The 21,168-nt window shown below is 49.1% G+C and overlaps 1 protein-coding gene across 3 annotated transcripts in view; it reads right to left on the reverse strand.

The window, feature by feature from the left end:
• OLFML2B (olfactomedin like 2B) overlaps nt 1-21,168 on the reverse strand; it is a 48,544-nt gene that overhangs the window by 13,972 nt on the left and 13,404 nt on the right. Inside the window, exons 4-6 of one of the 3 annotated variants that reach the window (XM_005677138.3) lie at nt 9,606-9,782; nt 3,271-3,499; nt 892-1,443 (exon numbers count right to left, since the gene is read on the reverse strand). In XM_005677138.3, coding sequence (XP_005677195.2) covers nt 892-1,443; nt 3,271-3,499; nt 9,606-9,782 — 958 coding nt within the window. Of the gene's footprint in view, nt 1-891; nt 1,444-3,270; nt 3,503-9,605; nt 9,783-21,168 lie in introns of all 3 variants that reach the window. The other 2 variants (XM_005677137.3, XM_005677139.3) reach the window with 2 other exon arrangements.

The following is a 21,168-nucleotide window of genomic DNA, read 5'->3' on the forward strand; positions in this document are numbered from 1 at the left end:
GGGGACACACAGAGTCGGACACGACTGAAGCGACTTAGCAGCAGTGTTATTTTTCAATCAGTATTGATGGTGACTTAATGAACGTTTAAGTCTTTTTGAAAAAGCCATCAGTGGCCAAGTCCCACTTCCTTTCCTAGTTGCACCCCTTCCCCCCCATCCCCACCCACAGAAACACACACACACACACACACACGTTCACGTTTCTCTGTTCTCAGAGTCATCTTACGGCCATGGAGCGCCCAGGCACAGAACAGGCTATATTCTCTGTTTCTGGAACACACCCTGTTCAGTTAGACCTACCCAGTCAGAAGACTTTCCTTTTCCACTTAGCAAACTCCTGTTGATCCTTCAAAACTCAGCTCAAAGGATGCCTTCTTAGAAAAGCTTTCCCAGCCTTCTTAGCTGCCAGGCAACCTGCTGCTCCCCCGCCCTTGTCTCTCCACTCCCCTGTGACGTCATTTATCACACGATGCCATGATGTTCCCATGCTTTCTAAGGCCAGGGGCTAATGAGATTTGTTCCCTAGGGCTCACTATTTCCCTGATCCATCCTCTAATACTCTGGGATCCCCCCGCCTACACACACATAAGAATCTCTTGTTAGTTCATGGCCTGGTAAACATCCTGCAGAAAATGTAGTCATCACCAAACAACCAAATATCCAACACCCATCACAAAGCCTAGTGCACCAGCATTTGACAACTGTTTATAAAACGGCACATTTTGAATATAGACCCTAGATGTTAAACCTGATCATTGCCCAAGGCGTAACTCCACTTGCCTTTCTTTATGAAGCGGTTGGAGCATCCGACTCCCCTCTCTCCTTTCAAGCTATTTCCAGGCTCAGCCTTTGACTTGAGCAGGAGACCCAAGCCAGGTGGAGCGGACTCACCTATGACGTTCCGTATGTCATCTTCTTCCTCGGGGCTCAGGGTGGGGCCAGGGGGCACGGTGCCCTGCGCGGCAGTAGAGTCTTTCCCTGGTGAGTTTGTCCTGACTGGAGGCGGAGGCACTGGGGCTGCATGCGTTGCCTCTACAAACGCATCCTCAGGGGCCACTGACGGAGGAGCTGAGGCTGGTGGTCGCTGGGTGGCTGTGCGGGCCACGGTGGTGGCTGGTACCTGAGTAAAAGGTGTAGGGACTGCCTCCCCCGTGGGATCTGGAGACGCTGAGGTCATCGGGAGTGGTGTTGAGAATTGTTCGACTGAGGCGGAGACTGTAGGGTCAGGGGCGCTGGGAGCTGAGGTGGAGGCCGGCGGCTGGGTGGAGGGCAGGGCTGTGGTCGGAGGGCCAGCGCTGGTGGTGCCAGCATTAGCTGTCACAGCAGCACTGTGCCCGGTGGCTGCTGGCCTCCGGGTGGTGCTGGTCAGCAGCTGGTTGTGTCTCAGAAGCTGATCTTCAATCAGCAAATCCATTCCGTGTTCACCACTGAAAAATTCGTCTTCTGGGAAAGAAACACAGGTGCCTTTGTGACTCAGGAGTCAGCACCATGTGGTATGTGGCAGATTAATGATACCCTGATTTATTATTTTTTTTATTTTTTAAATTAATTAATTAATTTTAATTGAGGATAATTACTTTACAATATTGTGATGGCTTTTGCCATACATCATGAACCGGCCATAGGATACCCTGTTTCAAAGTGGAGCCCAGGTGGGATTTAGAAGAAGAAGGTGACAGGAGCACATATGGAAGCATTTCCTGGAGGGTCTCTCTGAACAGTCTGCCTCCACCCACCACCCAGGGACCACAGCCAAGGGCTACAAAACCTGGGAGGAAGTTAGTCACTCACTCAGTAGTTATCAATGGAGCACGTGCAACAGCGAGCCTTCACGGAGCTTCTGTCTAATGGTGGAGACGCCAAACATTAGACAGACTGTCTCCTTGAAGGTGTTATGAGGAAAGGTCTAGTAGGGTGAGCGGAAGTGGGGGGATGGGAAACTTGCAGTCATGGATCAAGTGGTCAAGATGAGACTCAGTGGGATGGGGAAAGGAGCAGAGGCTTGAAGGAGTGTGGGAGGTAACCAAGCAGGTGACAGGGGAGGAGTATTCTAGGGAGAAACAGCAGCAGTGCAAAGGCCCTGGGGCCGGAACACAGCTGCTGAGGCTGAGGAGCAGTGAGGTGGGCAGAGGTCAGAGGGAACACAGCCAGGTCATGGAGGGCTTGGCTGCTGTGTTTGGACTTCAGTTTTTATCCTGCGTGAAAGGAGGGAGTCTGCAGGGTTTTGAGCAGAAAAGGAATACTAAGATGGAGTGTTTTCTTAGGACACAAAGAGGTCTAACCACAAAAGACATAATTGGTCAACTGGATTTTATCTGCTCATCAAAAACATCATTAAAGAACTAAAGATACAAGCCATGGGCAGAAATAAAATATTAATATCTGCAATACAAAGGATTTGTCCCAGAATATAAAAACCCCACAAATCCATTATTTATTTTGGCCATGTTGAGTGGCTTGTGGGATCTCGGTTCCCTGACAAGGGATTGAACCTGGGCCACAGGAGTGAATGTACCAAATCCTAACCACTAGACCACCAGGGAACCCCACAAATCAATAAATTAAAATGTTACACAGTTAAAAATGGGCAAACTGATTATGCCAGCGACTAGGGGAGCAGAATCTATCAGGAGGCAGCTGAGGGGGACCGGATGGGAGGAAGCAGCATAGCAGGGAGAGGGGAAGAGCTGGGCCTCCTGGGTGCTGGGCAGGGACAGATAGAAGAAAAGGAGGGGCTGGTGGCAGGGAAGAGCCCAGGAAGAGGAAGTGTAGGGGAAACAAGATGAAGATGAGGTGAAAAGGAGTATCTATTTTCTGTGAAAGAGTGAGAAGGAAAGAGTGAAAGGTTAGGTGCTAGAGTCTCGGTCAGGAAGCCCAGGGTCCCCCGAGAAAGAGCAGGCGGGAGAGGCCACTGTGTGTCTCTGAGTGGGTCACCCCTCCATGCCTCAGTGTGCGCATCTGAGAGTGGGGGCACTGAGGCCCCTTCCGGCTCAGCCACGCTCCGCTCCGCCTTGCGGTCCTCTGCAAGCCCAGAGAAGGCAAGTGACTTGCCCCAGGGTGCTCAGCAAGCTGTGAGGAAAGGCAGGAAGGACTCCGGGTAATTTGTAACTGCAGGTAATTCTCAGGTAACCAGGCTGGCTCTGCGGGGCCACAGTAGTAATCAAACTGCCGAAGGCGGGTGTGACTCACAGGAAGTGCCCCTCCAGAGTCCAAATGGTGACTCCCTCCCTGCCCTGCCTCTGGGGGGCCGCCCTGCTGACCCCAACTCACGATGCTCTTCGATGTCATTCTCTTCCTCAGGGTCCTTGGCTTTGTAGTAGGTGATGCCCCGGATTACGGTGGGCCTGGAGGCTGGCCGGCCCCTCAGGTGGACCTGTCTCTGCAGGGGTCGCTGTGGCTTCACCACCTCTGGCAGAGCCAGTGGCCGCGTCTGCAGGAGCTTGATGGATTTGATCTGTTGGGACACGGTTTCTTCCTGCAGAAACCTCTCTTCATACTGCTCCTCAGAGGGGACACAAGGGAAGGTCAGGCCACTGGTCAGACAGGCAGGGATCAGGCAGAGGCAATGCTGGAGTCAAGGCCATCCTAGTCACAACAGCTAATCCTAAAAGCACTTCCTAAGCCAGGCACTGTTCATCTTCCTGTCAGCCCCATAAGGGATGAACCATTTTTAATCATTCCCATTCACAAATTGGGAAACCGAGGCACAGAGAGGTTATGTAAATCACCCAAGTTCCCACAGCAGGATTTGAACCCAGGCAATGGCACCCCACTCCAGTACTCTTGCCTGGAAAACCCCACGGACAGAGGAGCCTGGTGGGCTGCAGTCCATGGGGTTGCTAAGAGTCGGACACAACTGAGCGACTTCCCTTTCACTTTTCACTTTCCTGCATTGGAGAAGGAAAGGGCAACCCACTCCAGTGTTCCTGCCTGGAGAATCCCAGGGACGGCAGAGCCTGGTGGGCTGCCGTCTGTGGGGTCGCACAGAGTCAGACACGACTGAAGCGACTTAGCAGCAGCAGCAGCAGCAGTCTGACTCTAGACTCTGACTTTAACCTCCATGCTATACTTCCCAGAGAGTGCAGCTGTCCTCTCAGCTCTGGCCTAGAGATGCTGGGTGCCTCAGATCTCATGCAGTTGTTTGTAATGAAATCTATGTGGTTGGAACATGAAGTGTGTTAGTCATGCAGTCGTGTCTGACTCTTTGTGACCCCATAAACTGTAGCCCGCCAGGCTTTTCTGTCCATGGGATTTTCCAGGCAAGATTACTAGAGTGGGTTGCCATTCCCTTTTCCAGGGGATCTTCCCGACCCAGGGATGGAACCTGGGTCTCCTTCATTGTAGGCAGATTCCTTACCATCTGAGCCACCAGGGAATCCTGGCATAAGAAGGCTGAGGGCTAAGATACACACCTCAGGATAAGGCATGACTGCTTTTACTTGTGCTGTTGGAACAAACTGCCCCAAGCCCTCCCTAATGCAGAATAAAGTCCAAAGTCCTTGACCTGGCACTGAGAACTCAAAGTGACTTGACCCAGCTCAGCCTTCTTCTCTCTTGCTCCACCCCCAGCCTCCCCACCCTTGGTATTCCAGGCACTTGGGTGACTCCTGAACTGCTTGGCTCTCCCAAACTGCTGGGTCTTTGCTCAGATTGTTTTCTCTGTCTGGAAGGCCATTCCCTTCCCCCCATATAGCCATTTATTGAAATCTACCCACTTTTCAAGGCCTGGTTAAAATCTCAGGACCCCAAGGAAATACTCCTAAACCTTTTCATTTAGAATTAATCTTTCTTTCCCAATCCTTACTTTGCAGTAGAAACTTCTAAGTGACTATCCAAACACCCTGCTTCCTTTTCCTAACTTAATGAGAAACTGGTTTTGTGGGAGTGGTCCTGGGACTAAGTTCTGGCTGTTAAAGTAGAAGTAGAAGTTGGTGGGAAGAGCTTTTGGAAAAATTCCTTAAAACATGGGGCTGACTCAGCTGGAAGACATCGTTTGCACTTTTCCTCATTTCTTTAGCCAGGAGAATGTGGGCAGGATGGCTGGAGCTGAGCAGTCATCTTGTGACCATGAGGGGATTTTTCAAGATGGACATCACTAATGACATCTCATAGCTAACTATACCAGCCCTGGGCCACCTGCCTCCAGAACTCTTTTACATAAACAGAACAACAAACCCCTATATTGTCTAATGCACAATATTTTGGTCTCTTACTCAAAGCTGAACACAACTCCTAATGGATAAAACTCTATAGTATTATAACACCTCTCCCATCCCACCTTCCACAGGAATTTCTTAAGAACATTGTCTCTATAAACTATGAGCAATTGGAAGAGCAGAGACAATCTCTTGTCCATCTCTGATTCCCCTGGATATATGTACCTTAATATTTGTTAAACTGAATTTCTGAATCATAACAAATTCCAAAGAACTGTCTACACTTGTGACTGCCACTGGGATTTTTGTCAAATCAAATGATGCTTTAAAGTAGGTAGCCTATGACCTGGGCATCATGATGGTACCAAAAAAAGGCCTCTGTGATGATTATAGTCACACAGAAGGACCGTCCTGTCCATTCATCCTGGGCTCTGACCTCTTGAATCCACAGTGTGGCAGAGTCCCTGGGCACTGCCTTGGTCCATCCAGTCAGTCCCTCACCCAGGATCACAACGGCCCATTTTTGGAAACAAACGGGCTTGGGCACAGGGCCTGTGAGCTGGCTGTGCTCCAGTGCGGAGCCACCAGACAGGGCCAGTGGCTCCATCAGTAAAGCAAGCGTGGACCACGGGAGGTGTGGCCCACCTCTGCTCTCATGAGGACTTTGAACAGCTGAATTATGAAGAGGTCACTCTTTGTAGTCACCTAAGCCCTGAAAGCTCCTCTTCTCGCCAGGAGGAGGTGGGTGAGCTCCCTTAAATCCTCGGTAAAATCTGCCCAGAGAGCAGAGCCCACTTGGAAACAAAACCTCTGTCCCTTTGATGCTCAGTCCTGAGAGGCAGAGCAGGACCTTTGAGCTCCCTGAACGTCAGCTGTCAGGGATCCAGCTGTCATGACAACTTTTTCACTCTGCCTAGGAAGAAGCAAATCAGATTCTTGTTCTGACCTTTAAAATCTGGCCTGGAGAAAATCTGGAGTCCTCATTCCCCACCACACCCTGGGTCTGTACTGGTTTTCCCGTGACAAAAGACTTTATCCAGATGGCACTGCAGACAGGGAAGCTCCTAAACATGTGTTCTTCACTCCCCATGCTGACCCACTCCTGGAAAACAGGGGACACTTTCCAGCAGCCTCCCCTTGCCGGGGCCAGAGAGCTGCCCGGAAGAAGCAGGCAGACGTGCGCCCTGGGCAGCCCTCACTCCCGCTAACTGCCCTTCCCCCACTGCCCATGGTTTGCTGGGGAGGTGATCGCCACTAGAAGTGCAGGGAATACTTGGCTGCTGGTGGTGGCATTTTACTGAACGTCTATTATGGGCAGACGTGTCCCTTCATATTCCTTTTAACCCGTAAAACAATGAGGCAAGATAGATACTATTATCCACATTTTACAGATGAGTAAAGAGAGGTTCAGCGTCATTCAGCAATCTGGTTGACGGGTAGTCAGTTAAGTGAGAGAGCACTTATTAAGTCATGTATGTGCACGCTAAGTCACTTCAGTCATGTCTGACTCTGCAACCCTATTGGACGGTAGCCCTCCTGGCTCCTCTGTCCGTGGGATTCTCCAGGCAAGAATACTGGAGTGGGTTGCCATTGCCTGCTCCTTATTAAGTCATAAGGCTATTAAATAACCCAGGGCTGCCTGCCTTCAGAGCCTGTGATCCACCTTGATATAGCTACACTGTGCTCAGCTGTCACCACAGGACTAACTCATCTGCCATCCAAAAAGTCCTCAGGGCCGTGGTCTGGCTGGTGTCCAGAAGACTTGGGGATTCCTCATTTCCCATAGGAAAGAGCTGCCTGGGAGGCTGACAAGAGGCCCCAGTCCTCAACTCAGACGCCACAGGCCATCTAATTGCCAGACCTTGGTTTCCCTCTGCATTGCAAAAGCAAGTTGTCATTTCTTCGTGGCAAACCCCAGGAACTGTCTCTAAATCCAGACTTTTAGGGATGAGCGGGAACTGCAGTTCCCTCTCCCAGCCAAGGAGATGGAGCAAGACCGTGGACAGCCTCTGCCAGAGAACATATAATTTCCTTGGATTCGCTGGCGACAGGCTGCACGGGGCGGCAGCAGCCCCCAAGTTTTGGTTTCCTCTCTCTGTTAAACTGTTGTATGACTTCAACTCCTGGTGTCCCATGTTTCCAATCCCACCCTGACCTCTCCACCCAGCCCCCAGAGCCCCCTGCCAACCCTCCAGGCATGGACCTTCTTGGAAAGACACCTCCAACAAAGTGCCATTCACCATTCCAAAAAACCCTGACATAGTCCATAAAAACCTTGAAAATAACAACCAAACCCAGACACCCCTCTTTACCCCCTTTTCAACACGGGGTTCACTAAAGAGACAGGAAAAGGGAGAGGAAGATTCTAGCCTCGTCTCCTTCACCTCGCCCCTCTTTTTGGTCCTGCCCTGGCCCTGGCTACCCCCACCACTACCCTGGTTTGGGTGGATTGTGCTAACCTCAGCAGTGTGTGAATGGGGATTTCAGGAAGGAGCAAGGTTTGCTGAGCAAGGAGAAAAAGAGTTTGGTGTGTTTGATTTGGTTTGCTGTTTACCCTCAGGAAATCTGAGCTGGGCTCCTGAACATACCACATAATGTGTCATCAAGACAACTGATGGAATTCTCAAGCTCAGCCGACTGGGAAATTGGAGCCAGAGAGGACTGAAGTCAGGGAGCGCCTGATTCCACTGAGCGGCTGGACCGGCAGATGATGCCACACGGGCGGTGATAGGAGCCACTGGGCCCCAGGTCTGATGAACCCAGGGCGCCTCCAGTTTCCGTTAAAGTGCAAATGTCCTCTGGCTCTTTGGTTTACAAGTTCAGACTTGCTCAGGGGTGACCCACCAAGCAGACTAAACATACGCTCAGTCACTGGCGTGTCGAGAACACCCAAAAATGAGAATAAAAATAATTTTTGAAGATATATGATATTTCCAAAAAACCATCAATGGAGTCATCATGGGCTAAGCCAGAAAATTACTGGCCTTCCTTATACTTATTTTCTGGTTTGGAAATGGGTTTATTTCAAGTTACAAATTGGGCGGGGTGCAGGCACCAGACCCTCTTCAGGGCCTCTTGTCTCCAAAGTCCTAATCTGCCTGCTCTTCTGCCTTTGGAACACATGCCCGAGGTTCCCCAAACCCACAGCTGCTGCCTGCTTGGCACCACTTGGGGGAATTTCTTTGCTCAAGAGTTCCAAGCCCACAGGCCTAACCTTACTTCCTCTCTTACCCTGATTCTTAACAACCAAGGCAACAAATCCTTTGCAGCTACACTTCCCAGCCCTTTTCAATGTCACAGCACATAGAGCCACAAGTTCAGGGGTCTGCTGTCACTGTCCCAGACCCTCTCAACCCACACCCTGCCCGCCTGCCCCAGGCTGAGGGGATCCCGCAATGGGTCACCTGAAATCCACTCTCTGCTGTCCACCAGCAACCCGTGGCCCAGTAAAAGTACGCATGACGTTTCTTAGCTGTCGCTATTCCATGTTGGCCAGGGACCCCTTTTATAACACTTTATCCAGACCTGCCTTGCTGATAGCATCCACACTCTGCAAGTCCTGCTGCCAGAATTTACCTGTTTCCTCTTTCGTTATTTTAGGGGTAGCTCTGGTTTCACAGGCAGCAATTTAGGAGATAACACATAAATAATAATATATATAACTGTTGGCACATAATATAACTTGGTAAGCAGAGCCAAAAGAAACAGGTATCGGATGGGGAGGTATTTTTAAGCAAATAGGCTCTTTGGCATCACCCAAATCACATTAGGTAGTGTTTCATTTCATCGCACCAACCCAGACACTGCTGAGTGGGAAGAGGCAGAGATTTGAGACCCCTGTCACTACTTCCCGGCTGAGCCATGGGGACCGTTCCTGGATCTGCTTCCTTTTCTGCAAAGTGAGGGTACTGATATTGGCCTCAGCTGCCTTCCAGAGCTGGGGTGAGGACCATATGGTGTGATGGATGATGAAAGTACTAGTACATCACAAAGTCCCTTACAAATAGGGAGGACCACACAGCTGACTGCTTCCAAACTGGGACTCTTCTGAGAGTGACAGGAGTTATTAGTGATCATGCCGGGACAGCAGGAGTAAACTAGGATGGTCCCAGACAAGCCACCTAACTTATAAATGCAAGGGATGTTCAAAATGGCGGGATGAAGTATAATACAAAGAGCAGGGCCCGATTCTCAGGAGACCCAGGGCCCGATTCTCAGGAGACCCAGATCTGAGTGCTGGCTTCAACACTGGCTGAACCTCTCGGGGCTTCAGTGTAAAGTGCGATGGGGTCCACTTCTGCCCCGTCAGACCAATGGGACGGTTGAGTAGATGGAATGAGACCATGCCCGTGGGAGGCTGGAGCCTGAAGGCTCCATGCACCTGCGAGTGGGTGGGCGTACACTTTCCGGAGGGCTATGGTCAGAGCCCCCCGGAGGCTGGGGCTGTACCTCGGGGTGGGTGTAGGCTGCAGCCGCATCCCTCTGCAGGGCCGAGCGGATGTCCGGAATGCTGTCCAGGATGTTCTTGGAGCAGTTCTCTTTGCCTCGCTTGTTCATCTCAGTTCGAATTTCTTCCACGTCCTCTCTGATCTGCTCATTTTCCTTGGTGAGGTTTTTAGATATTTCCTAGCAAGAGAGAAAATTTTTAAAAGGGAGTCGTTTAAAGTGCTCTGAGGACAAGCAGGAGGGAGCTGGCAGCCACCTCCTGCTCAGAGCCCAGAGACTCAACAGGCAGGTTGAGAAACCAACCAGAAACCACAGGGGCCCTCGGGAGTGTCCAGCCCTTTGTTGAGGACCGGCGCTTGGACTCAGGTGGCATCTCCAGGGCAGCTTGGCTCCAGTGTGTCCACGACTAGAAATGCTTCCCAATGCCACCACAGCTTTCCTAATAATAATACTGTCGTGTCCCCGAGCTACTGGGACACCTGCTATTTTTCCACCCTGTGTATGCAGTATGCTCTTACCAGCAACGAGTCACATTACAGAAGAATTCCATTTGCTTGCATCCCCCCACAGGTGGACCAATGGCTCAATTAATGAAAGAAGGATTTTCTAGGCAATTTTAAAAGAGGTGGTCAAAGAAATCTACTTAATCTGCTTTTCCAATAAGCACAAACTATTCTTTTGAGCACTTTTTAAAAATATTTTTTAAATTGAATTCTAGTTGATTTACAATATTGTATTAGTTTCAGGTGTACAGCAAAGTGATTCAGTTACATACATACACATTTTTTCAGATTATTTTCCATTATAGGTTATTACAAGATATTGAATATAGGTCCCTGTGCTGTGCAGTAAATCCTTATTGCTTATCTATTTCATGTATAGTAGTTTGTATCTGTTAATCCCATATTTCTAATTTATTCCCTCTGCTTCTCCCCTTGGGTAAACATGAGTTTGGTTAATATGTCTGTGAATCTGTTTCTGTTTTTTATATAGATTCCTTTGATTGTTTTTTAGATTCTACATATAAGCGATTTCATGTCATACTTGTTTTTGTCTGACTTAGTTTGATATTCTCTAGATGCATCCATGTTGCTGCAAATGGCAACATTTCACCCTTTAAAAATATGTATCTACTTATTTTTGGCTGCACTGGGTTTTCGCTGCTGTGGCTGGGCTTTCTCTAGTTGCAGCAAGCGGGGGCTACTCTAGTTGTGGTGCACAAGCTTCTCATCACAGCGGCTTCTCTTGCTGTGGAGTGTGGGCTCTAGGCACATGGGCTTCAGCAGCTGTGGTGCACAGGCTTCGTTGCTTTACAGCATGTGGGATCTTCCCAGACCAGGGATCAAACCCATGACCTAGCATTGGCAGGTGTGTTCTTAACCACTAGACCACCAGGGAAACCCCTTCACCCTTTTTTGATGGCTCCCCCACATTTAAAAACATTATTTACATAGGAAATTGATAGGCTGGCTTTAAACTTTCCTATTCACATATAAAATGTTTCCCTAAACGACCCCTACTTGGCGAATTACCCATGTTCCAGATATACTTCATACCAGAAAGGACCAAAGCTACATTTCTATCAACCAATACTGTAAGTACCTCCTGTGTGTCTAGAGTACAGTATGGCAGAAAGAAATCCTCTTAATTCTTCTGGTGTTCCTGTCCTGGGATGGGAGGTGGGGGTGGGTTCCATGGGGGACAACTGCAGTGGGGAAGACAGGGTCCCCACTGCAGGAAAAAGATGACCAACCACGTCAGGTTCTGTAAATGCCACACAGGTGTTCAAAGGGAGGGGCGGATGAGAGGCATCAGAGGCAGCATCCTGGAGAAGGTGAGGCTGAATGGGATTTGAATCTTGGGCAGCTGTCAACAGACTTAGAGGTACCCTTTCATCTCTAGTTATTTTTAGAGAAGTTTACTGTACTGAGATCTAATATTGTCCAGCATTGGCTCCCATTCCACAGTTTCCATGAGCATCTGAATTTTTAGATGTGACGTTCTCCTTTGGGCCCTGTTTATGAGGGTGATAGAGGAAGTAACCACGTAAACACAGAGGACGCATACACTTTCCATCTTTCTTTGACAGACAGATACAAGACGTGCAAAAGCTCAGACACTGCCAGGCACAGTCTGCAGCCTGGTAAGATGCCGCTGTTGTCCTAGAGGGATGCCACGGTGGCTCAGAGCTAGGGGGCGTATAGGCAGACTGTGACACCCAGACACTGCGGCTCCAGTGGCTCTACGTGGGCTGCCCAGAGGAGCCCACGAGGTGCTTGTTAAAACTAACCAGGCTCCAGACCACTGGCCATGCCATTCTGACAGCATTTCAGCACACGCCAAATTCTGAGCACTGGAAAGGCTCAATGTGTTCTGTGGGGCTAACGCCAAGTCGGCCTCCCTAAGTATCACAGAACTAAGTGTGAGAGCGAAAGCCCTTGAGAGGACGTTGTTTCAAGAGTACCCGGAATGAGTGGCTTTACTGGATGTGTATCATTCCTGAAAAGTGTTATCAGGGTCAGTCACATGCAGTGGTTAAGAGCATGGATTCTGGAGGAAACCTTCCAGCTTATATTTCAATGGTGCTACTGCTGGACCTGTTATCTTGGGCAAATTACTTAAGCTCCCTGAGCTTCATTTGTCCATGTGTAAACAGGGTTAACACTAGCAATCTCCCTATGGGTTGTAATGAAGAATGAGTTAACATATGTGGAAGCTCATGGGACATGCTAAGTGGCTGTTATTTTTCATAGAATGTTACTGTCATGGTCTACGCACAGGTTGGAAAAGAATTTCCAGACATGAGGCAGAATGAAGGGAGAATAAAGTTTATTAGAGCGGGAGATGCTCTAGGAACAGAGGCCGGCTCCAGGAAGAGCCGATCCCTTTCTTGGGCTGGTAGCCAATTTTTATAGCCTCAAGACAGAAAATTCCTACTGGAAGGGTGGCATTAGGTGATTGGTCAAGATGCTACAGAACAGGTAATAGGGTGGGAGTTTTACCTACTATGGGGCCAGAAAACTGGCTGGTTTAAATTCAGAGGCTCATGGCAACAGTTGCTATGGGACTTGGTCATTTCCAAAGATATTTGTACCGTGACAAAACAGAGGGCTCCACACCTGTGACCTGGTTTAGGGTTCCACAGTTGCTACTCAAAGACACCAACAACACAGGCATCACTCCATCACTCAGGAGCTTGTTAGAAATGCGACGCTCTGTTCTTACTGTAGGATTTGGGAGAGAGGTAGATAGTGATGGGAAGCTTTACATAATCTAAAGTGTGTGTGTGTGTGTTTATTGAAATACATTTGGGTAAAGCATAAAGATCTGGGGAGACTAACCTGAGCAAGAGTCCCTGAAAAATTGCTTGATTGAAAAAGAAAGAAAGAAAATGCAGAAGCTCCGACTTGACCCAGACCTGCTGAATTAGAATCTGCGTTTTAACAAGATCCCCAGGCAGTCTGCATACACACTGAAGTTTGAGAAGCACTGTCTTCAATATAGGGAGCTTGGGATACAGCTGATGGAAAGGGGGCCCAAATGTGTCAGAAAGGCTATTCTACAGGAGCCAGGTTCTTTGGGGGCAGACAGGAGGAGTTCCTGGTGCCTTCATGGGATTCAAGCATTTCCGATCACCCACGGTCGCCTGCAGTGAGCAGCACCCGCACATCTTCTCCTGTAATTCTCACATCCTGTGATGTGGAGTGAAGCCCCAGAGGATTAGGGATCGATGCATTACTTCTTCATTAATGCACTCGTGTTCAGCCCTGGGCACTGAGGGTAAGCCAGAGCAAGGATCCTGCTCTGATGAAGACCACCTTCCATGAGGGGAAGTAAGCAATAAATAAGAAATCAACAAGAAAGCATCAGTTAGTAAAAAGTGCAATGAAGAAAGCAAGTCGGGGTGATGTGACAGGTTGGTTCTGACTCGAGGGGAAGGTCAGTGGCGTAGCTCTAAGGGACTGAAACGTGCCCACCTCTGCTGCCCAGCCATGGCCCCAGGACCCCAGATCCAGTGGCGTGGCCTAAGTAGCTGTATTAGCAAAACAAGAGCTCACTCAATTCCTGAACACCTGGACAGAGTCAGCACTGGCCCTCACACTCGCTGTGAGGCAAAGGGAAAATCCCGTGGAATTAGCCCCTGCCCTCTAGACCTTGGGTTTTCTAGGCCCCTGGAAGGCCCCGTTCTCACTGATTTAGAAATGCCCAAGCCACTTTCTGGTTTTAGTGAGGCACCATTATTCTCGGTTTCCACAGAGGAGAGTTTGAGACAGGCCTGGCCCTGAGACCCCAGAGAAGCAATATTTTTTATTTCCCTCCTGGGAACAGCAAAGCCCACCAGCCGCCTGAATAAACAGCAGGCTGGCGGTAGCCTCACCCCATCAGCCTGCTGGGCCAAGACAGCTGGGGTCCCGCAGGGCTGCAGCAGCAGATGCCCCTCCTTAGCCACCCTCCGCGACTCAGGCACCTCTCCCCCAGGGATGCTGGCCTTGCAGGGCTCCCCACTGCTCCCTGGGGTTCTGCCTTCCTCATATTAAGGGTCTTTTGCGGGGTATGTCTCAGGAGGCACCAGGGATGCTGCCTACCCAGGACACTCTCCATCCTGCCCTGGGAGAAGGCTGAACCCCATGACCTCATGCCTCTGGCTCTTCCCCTCTGGGACAGCTGTGACTATGACATTTATGGTGTGTGCAACTTGGCTTGTGAATAGCACTGGCAATGTGGGAGAGGGAGCAGGAAGGGTGCCCGTCTTGCAGGGTGAACACATCCCATCGTCCCTGCCAAGGGTCCTGGTGCTGTGAGGAGGGAGAGGAAGAGGGAAGAAGAGTGGGTAGAGAGGGCTGGCAGAGAAGGCAGGACACAGCCAGACAGGACGACTGAAGCTCTGATAGCTGGGTCATGGGACTCGGGCCAAAGAGCCGAGAGGTGTTCCCAGAAGGAGGGCCACGTGCTGGGGCAGGCAGTAGGGCGTCGAGGGCCCCTTCTAAGAGCAAGCCCGCCTTGCCAGATGGGACAGGTGTCCTGCTCTGACCACAGCCAGATGCACAAGTGGCTAAGAGGAGGAAGTGTGCAAACTAGGCAGGTCCCCTGGGAAAAGGGAAACTACGTATAGGTTTCTCTGGAATTGGGGGTACCCCTGGCAGCCAGCCCTGGGCAGCACAGATGGTCAGAGGGCAGCTTTAAGGAGCCATGGAGGGCCAACACAACCAGACGTGCACACTGGTGCAGTGGACGTGGATGGAAGGGCTGTTCCATGGGTTCAGACGTATCCTGACTTTGTCCAGCTGTGGGACAAGTATGTGCATGCCTGGGTGAGGGCATGGGGCAGCTTCAGCCAAAAGTGTTGGGACCTGAGGGAAAGACAACCAGGGTCAAGGCTCCATCAGTTCTCTGTGGTCTTGATCTCCCGCCCAGAAGCAGGGATGAGGTATGGCGGGCAAAGTGCAGGCTCTGGAGACCAGGTATGAAATGCACACCACAGTCACTACCTGGTTTTGTGTAACCACATAAGGCAAGGGATGGGACCTCTCCAGGCCCCAGTTAGGGGAGGTCGGAATAATGATGCCTGCCTCCCAGGCTTGGTTTGGAGAATGAATGAAGAGGCACATATAGCTCAATGCCAGGCACAAAGCAGGGCTCGACACGTGGAGCTGAAGGTGGGGTGGAGTGGACTCTCGGGATCTTGGTAGCAGATACGCAGGTAGGAAGGGGAAGGGAGCTAAGGCGTCCTGCGGCTGGGACAGGGAGGAAAGTAAGGACTCAAGGCTGGTGTGATGTGAAGGACTCCTGTAGGAGACCACGCGAGATTGCAGCTGGGCCAAAGCAGGGTCCCGACTCATGTAGCAGGCACGTCCAGCCCCCACCTGAGACACAGGGCTCAGGTGCAGATGGCAAGCTTGGGGGTGAAGGGAGCAGGGTCCTTGTGGGAGGAAGTGAGACAGTGCAGGGGGGGTGGTCACTGGACCTGGTGGCAGGGCTCGGAGTTCTCATCAACTCACCCTGCCGCACCTCCTCAGAGGCCTCCAGGACATAACTAGGACCAGGTTGCCTGGGACAGCCACCCCTGAAGACAGCTGTCTGCAGCCCCTGGAGGAGAGCTGCAGGGGGAGAGCAGCTAGAAGCAGCCGGTGCTCCAGCTGGCGGGACAGCCGGGGCGCCACACAATCCCTGACCGCAGCTGGCGGAGGTGGTAGGCAGGCCCGTGCTGCAGGGGGTGGCCGGCTGGCGTGTTCCGTCACTCCCGCAACCAAACAGCTGCTGAGCATTTGGTCCACACCCCGTGTGGGGCTAAAATCCAGCGAACAAAAATAACCTAGACCCAGGTCGTCCTCAAGACGTTCAGAGCCTGGAAGATGGTCAAACACATAAAGAGCAAGAAGTTCTAGGCCTTTGGTGACCAACCCTGGAAGTACAGCCATGTATTCCCTTATGTTGCGGCCGCTCCAAGCTATTCCTAGGCCAGTGGATGTAGGATGGATGCTCACACCGTAAACCCCTTTAGCCAAGAAGAAAACCTTTCATGCCATGGTGACAAATTAGATTTGAAGTGTATACAACCCTGGAGAGGTAATATATTGACCTGAGCCCTTACTAAGATGTGAATTAACATGGGAACTGAAATATATCTTAGAAATCTTATCTCCAATCCTTTCTCATTTCACAGATGAGGACACTCTGGTCAGGCAGGGTGAGTGACACTCCTTTCCAAGGCCACACTGGAGTGAGGAGAGAGAAATGATTTACAGCAAACCCTTCTGTGAACGATTGGAAGAGAGTGCACTTGGTATCTCGATGTGAGTGGAGGGAGGGCAGAAAGGAGAGGCTTGGAAAGAGACAGCTCCCCTGACTCATGGCCAGGTCTGCACAGACAAAGTTACATTTCCCCATTAGTTGGTAAAGAGATATATCCCCCAGTGTCAGGAATGATCTTTTGATCTTGCCTTCCAGACCAGAAACACAAAGGCCACCAAATCCTTACGTCTCGGGGAGAAGCCCTCAGCAATGCTTACGCCAACACATTCTGGGGAGAGGGCCAGCTCTGGGTCTGGTAAATCCATTGTGGACTTTAAATCTCACTTGGATGCAACATTATCAGGAGAAAAGCCTTCAGATGACACACAAGGTTCCACAGAGCCATCTGTATTCATGGATGGGGTTTGCAAACTCCAGCAGGCAGGTGCGAGGGAAAGAGCCACACACATACACTTGGGCAACAGAAATCACACTTTGGAAAGCTTGTAGGCATGCAACTATTTTAAGACCCTGGGCTAGGCACCCACACATATGCAAGAGCACATGTGTAAACAGTCACCTCCAAGTAATTATAAATGTTGACAGGTGTCCTGCAGCTAAGTGGGGGTGGGGCATTTCTTCACAAAGTTTTGCAGTTTTTATGGGCATGACTTAATTCAACGAAAGCCTTGAAGCTAGAATAAATTATTTTAATGACCTGTCCCTCTGTTTGTCTTTTTCTTTGCTTTGGGAATAAATTGACTCCTGGAAGCAGTAGGCGGTACTACATCTGAACCGTTGCCTCTTGTCCTGCTGCCATCAGAAGGCACTTTTAGGCCTGGGCAGCCTACAAGTCTGCATCTCTGAGTGCACTCAGAGCAGAAGTCTTCTGGGCTGAATCTGTGCCCTTGAGTGAAAAGGGCCATGCAATGAGGTTCTGCCTTTGCCTTTTCCTTCTAGACTTCTAATTCCTATCTCTCCTGGCACCTATACTCTGCGCCCGCGCAGTGCTTAGTCATTCAGCCGTGTCTGACTCTTTGCGACCCTATGGACTGTAGCCTGCCAGGTTCCTCTGCCCATGGGATTCTCTAGGCAATAATATTGGAGTGGGTTGCCATTCCCTTCTCCAGGGGATCTTCCCACCCAGGGATTGAACCCTCATCTCTTATGTCTTATGCATTGGCAGGCAAGTTCTTTACTACTAGTGCCACCTGGGAAGCCCATATTTGTGCCGCCTGCTGCTGCTGCTGCTACTAAGTCGCTTCAGTCATGTCCGACTCTGTGCGACCCCATGGACTGCAGCCCACCAGGCTCCTCCGTCCATGGGATTTTCCAGGCAAGAGTACAGGAGTGAGGTGCCATCGCCTTCTCCATATTTGTGCCAACACCCACTTCAACTCCAATACATACCGCTACTTCATGCATCCCTTTCCCTTTCCCAGCCATTTTCAAAAAAGGGTCAGTCTGGATCTACCACACTGAAGGTTCTTGGACCACTGACCACCTTAGATGTCCTTTTACTTGGACCAGTTCTAGAGGAATGCCCATGTGGTTTCAGGCCTCTACTACGTGAATAGGAAAGATGTTTTGAGGCATAAGTTTCTGAAACACAATGAAATGGTTATGCTAAGATACATGCTCCAAAATTATAAAAATTAGAAAGTCTGTCAATACCAAGTTTCAGTAAGAATGTGTATGGAGTATTCACACCCTGCTAGAGGTGCCACTTGGGAGAACAGTATGGCAATAAAGTTGCCCCTTGGTATCTGCAGGAAATTAGTTCTAGGACCCCCGAGAACAGATAAGAGAATCCATTCAAGTCCTTTATATAAAAGGGTGTTGTTCAGTCACTCAGTTGTGTCAGACTCTTGTCGACCCCATGAACTGAAGCACACCAGGCTTCTCTGTCCTTCACTATCTCCTGGAGTTTGCTCAAACTCTTGTCAATTGAGTCTATGATGCCATCCAACCATCTCATCCTGTCACCCCCTTTTCCTCCTGCCCTCAATCTTTCCCAGCATCCCAGGGTCTTTTCCATCAGCTCTTTGCATCAGGTGGATCATAAATATTCCCCCCCCCCTCAAATTCCAGAAAGCTCCAGAAAACAAACATTGAATTTGCCACATATTGACATAACATTTGCATTGTATTAGGTATTGTGAGTAATCTAGAGATGAGTTAAAGTATATGGTAAGATGTCTGTGAGTTTTATGCAAATACTACACCATTTTATTCATTGGAAGGACTGATGCTGAAGCTGAAGCTCCAATATTTTGGCCACGATGGGTTGAATCTATTGATGCAAAACATGTGGACGCAGAAGGCCAATCATATCCCTTAAAATTGGTGATAAGCATAACAGCCCAGTAGTCTCATTCCCACTTACATATCATAAAGAAATGTATGCGTGTATGGGATGGGCTTTTAGAGGGGCGCTCCTGGGGCTAGTATGAATCACAAAACTAAAAATAACACCCATATTCACCACCAGTAGGCAAGATCAGCAAATTGTGGTATAATCTCACACTAGAATACTATACAGGAATAAAAATTAATGAACTGCAAGCCACAGAATTGACATAAAAACTCTAAGTTGAATGAAAGAAACCCAACACACATACACACACACTTCTACAGGATTCTATGTATTTAAAGTTAAAAAACAAACAAAACTATTGTATTTAGGGATGTAACTTTAGGTGATGAAACTGTAAAGAAAAGCAAGGAAGATGATAAAGTTAAGGATAGAGCGTCCTTTCAGGGACGGGATGTATTAGGCTGGGGTAAAAAGAACTGAGGTTTTGCGTTGTTGAAATTTGCCATTTGATATTGGAATATATTCTAAATAAATGTGGTCATGTTATACCTCATTTTAATGCGCACTTCTTGCTTTATGTTCTTTTGCTTATAACATAACTTGCTGTTTTATATTTACCTTAGACTATGGAAATGAAGTTAGACAGAAAGCAAATTCGAGCAATTTTCTTATTTGAGTTCAAAAATGGGTTGTATAGTGGCAAGACATCTTGCAACATCAGCCGTGCATCTAGTCCGGGAACTGCTAATGAACATACTGTGCAGCGGTGTACAGTGCGAGAAGTTTTGCATGAGTTGAGAGCCTTGAAGCTGAGCAGCACAGTGGCTGCACATAAGAAGTTACATTGACAACTCAGAGCCATCATTGAACCTAATCCTCTTACAGCTACATGAGAAGTTGGCAAAGAACTCAACATCAACCATTCTACAGTAGTTTGGCATTTGAAACAAACTGCAAAGGTGAAAAAGCTCAGTAAGCAGGTGCCTCATGAGCTGTCCGGAAATTTTTTTTAAATCGTCATTTTGAAGTGCTCTCTTCTCCTATTCTATGCGACAGCAACAAACTATTTCCCAAATGGATTGTGGCATGTGATGGAAAGTGGATTGTACATGATAACTGGCTCAGTGGTTGGACCGAGAAGCTCCAAAGCACTTCCCAAAGCCAAACGTGCACCAAAAAAGTCATGGTCGCTGGTTGGTTGTCTGCTGCTAGTCTGATCCACTACAACTTTCTGAATCCTGGTGAAACCATTCCATCTGAGAAGCATGCTCAGCGGATCGATGAGATGCAATGAAAACTGCAATGCCTGCAGCCTGCATCAGTCAGCAGAAAGGGCCCCATTCTTCTCCACGACAACGCCCGACCACACGTTGCACAACCAACGCTTCAAAAGTTAAATGAATTGGGCTACCAAGTTTTGCCACATCCACCATATTCACCTGAACTCTTGCCAGCCCACTACTACTTTTTCAAGCATCTTGACAACTTTTTGCACGGAAAATGTTTCCACAGCCAGCAGGATGCAGAAAATGCTTTCCAAGAGTTTGTTGAATCCCAAAGCATGGATTCTTACGCCACAGGAATAATCAAACATTTCTCATTGGCAAAAATGTGCTGATTGTAATGGTTCCTATTTTTTATTAATAAAGCTGTGTTTGAGCCTAGTTAAAATGATTTAAAATTCACAGTCCAAAACTGCAATTACATTTGCACCAAACTAATAAGTGGGAAGAGGGCATGTGGGGAGCTTTTGGGGTGTTAGCACTGCTCTGTTTCTTGAACTGGGTGGTGGCTGCACGGTATTTGCTTTATAATGATTTGCTAAGCTGTACATTCATTGTTTACGCACTTTCCTATGCATATGCTATTTTTCACCATTTAAAACACAAGCTCAACCAAAATCACTCCACCAAGCAGAGCTCCCGGAGCTCACTTTACCAGGAGGTGAGATTCTCAACAGTTTAGATTCCATTTCTCTCTCCTTCCTTCCTCTTTCATCTGCAAATGGAGTTTCCATTCTTAAATCCTCCTGCAGAACCGAGGTGGATGTACACATGTGTATGTGCCTGCTTCTTCTGCCAAGTTCTGATCTTACTCTGGGCAAAATGCCCCTCCATTTGACCCCTTTTGTCTGGTCTGACCTCCAAAGAACTCTCCTTGGGATTCAAGAATATCCAAAGGCCAGGAGCAGAGGTTCAATTCCATTCCTCCTGCAGAGTCAGGCTGGAGAAGGAGTGTTTTTTCCATTTACCCAACATTCTGCCTTTTCAATGTACGCAGACTGCAGACAGAGTTGGCCAGCAAGAGCCAGGAGACGAGTGGCCAGACCCAAAGACAAGAGACTCTCGTCTGTGGGCCCAAGGCCCAGGCCCATCATTACTCACTGTCACACCAAAGCTCCTCGTCATCTTGGGCTGCCTGTTGGGGAAACTTTCACTGGATGGGACCTTCCCTAACTCAACTTTAATCCTATTTAACAGGATTTATGGGATATGGCCATGGTTCTGCCTAGAAATT

Source organism: Capra hircus, chromosome 3, assembly GCF_001704415.2.
Source record: "Capra hircus breed San Clemente chromosome 3, ASM170441v1, whole genome shotgun sequence".
NCBI lineage: Eukaryota > Metazoa > Chordata > Mammalia > Artiodactyla > Bovidae > Capra > Capra hircus.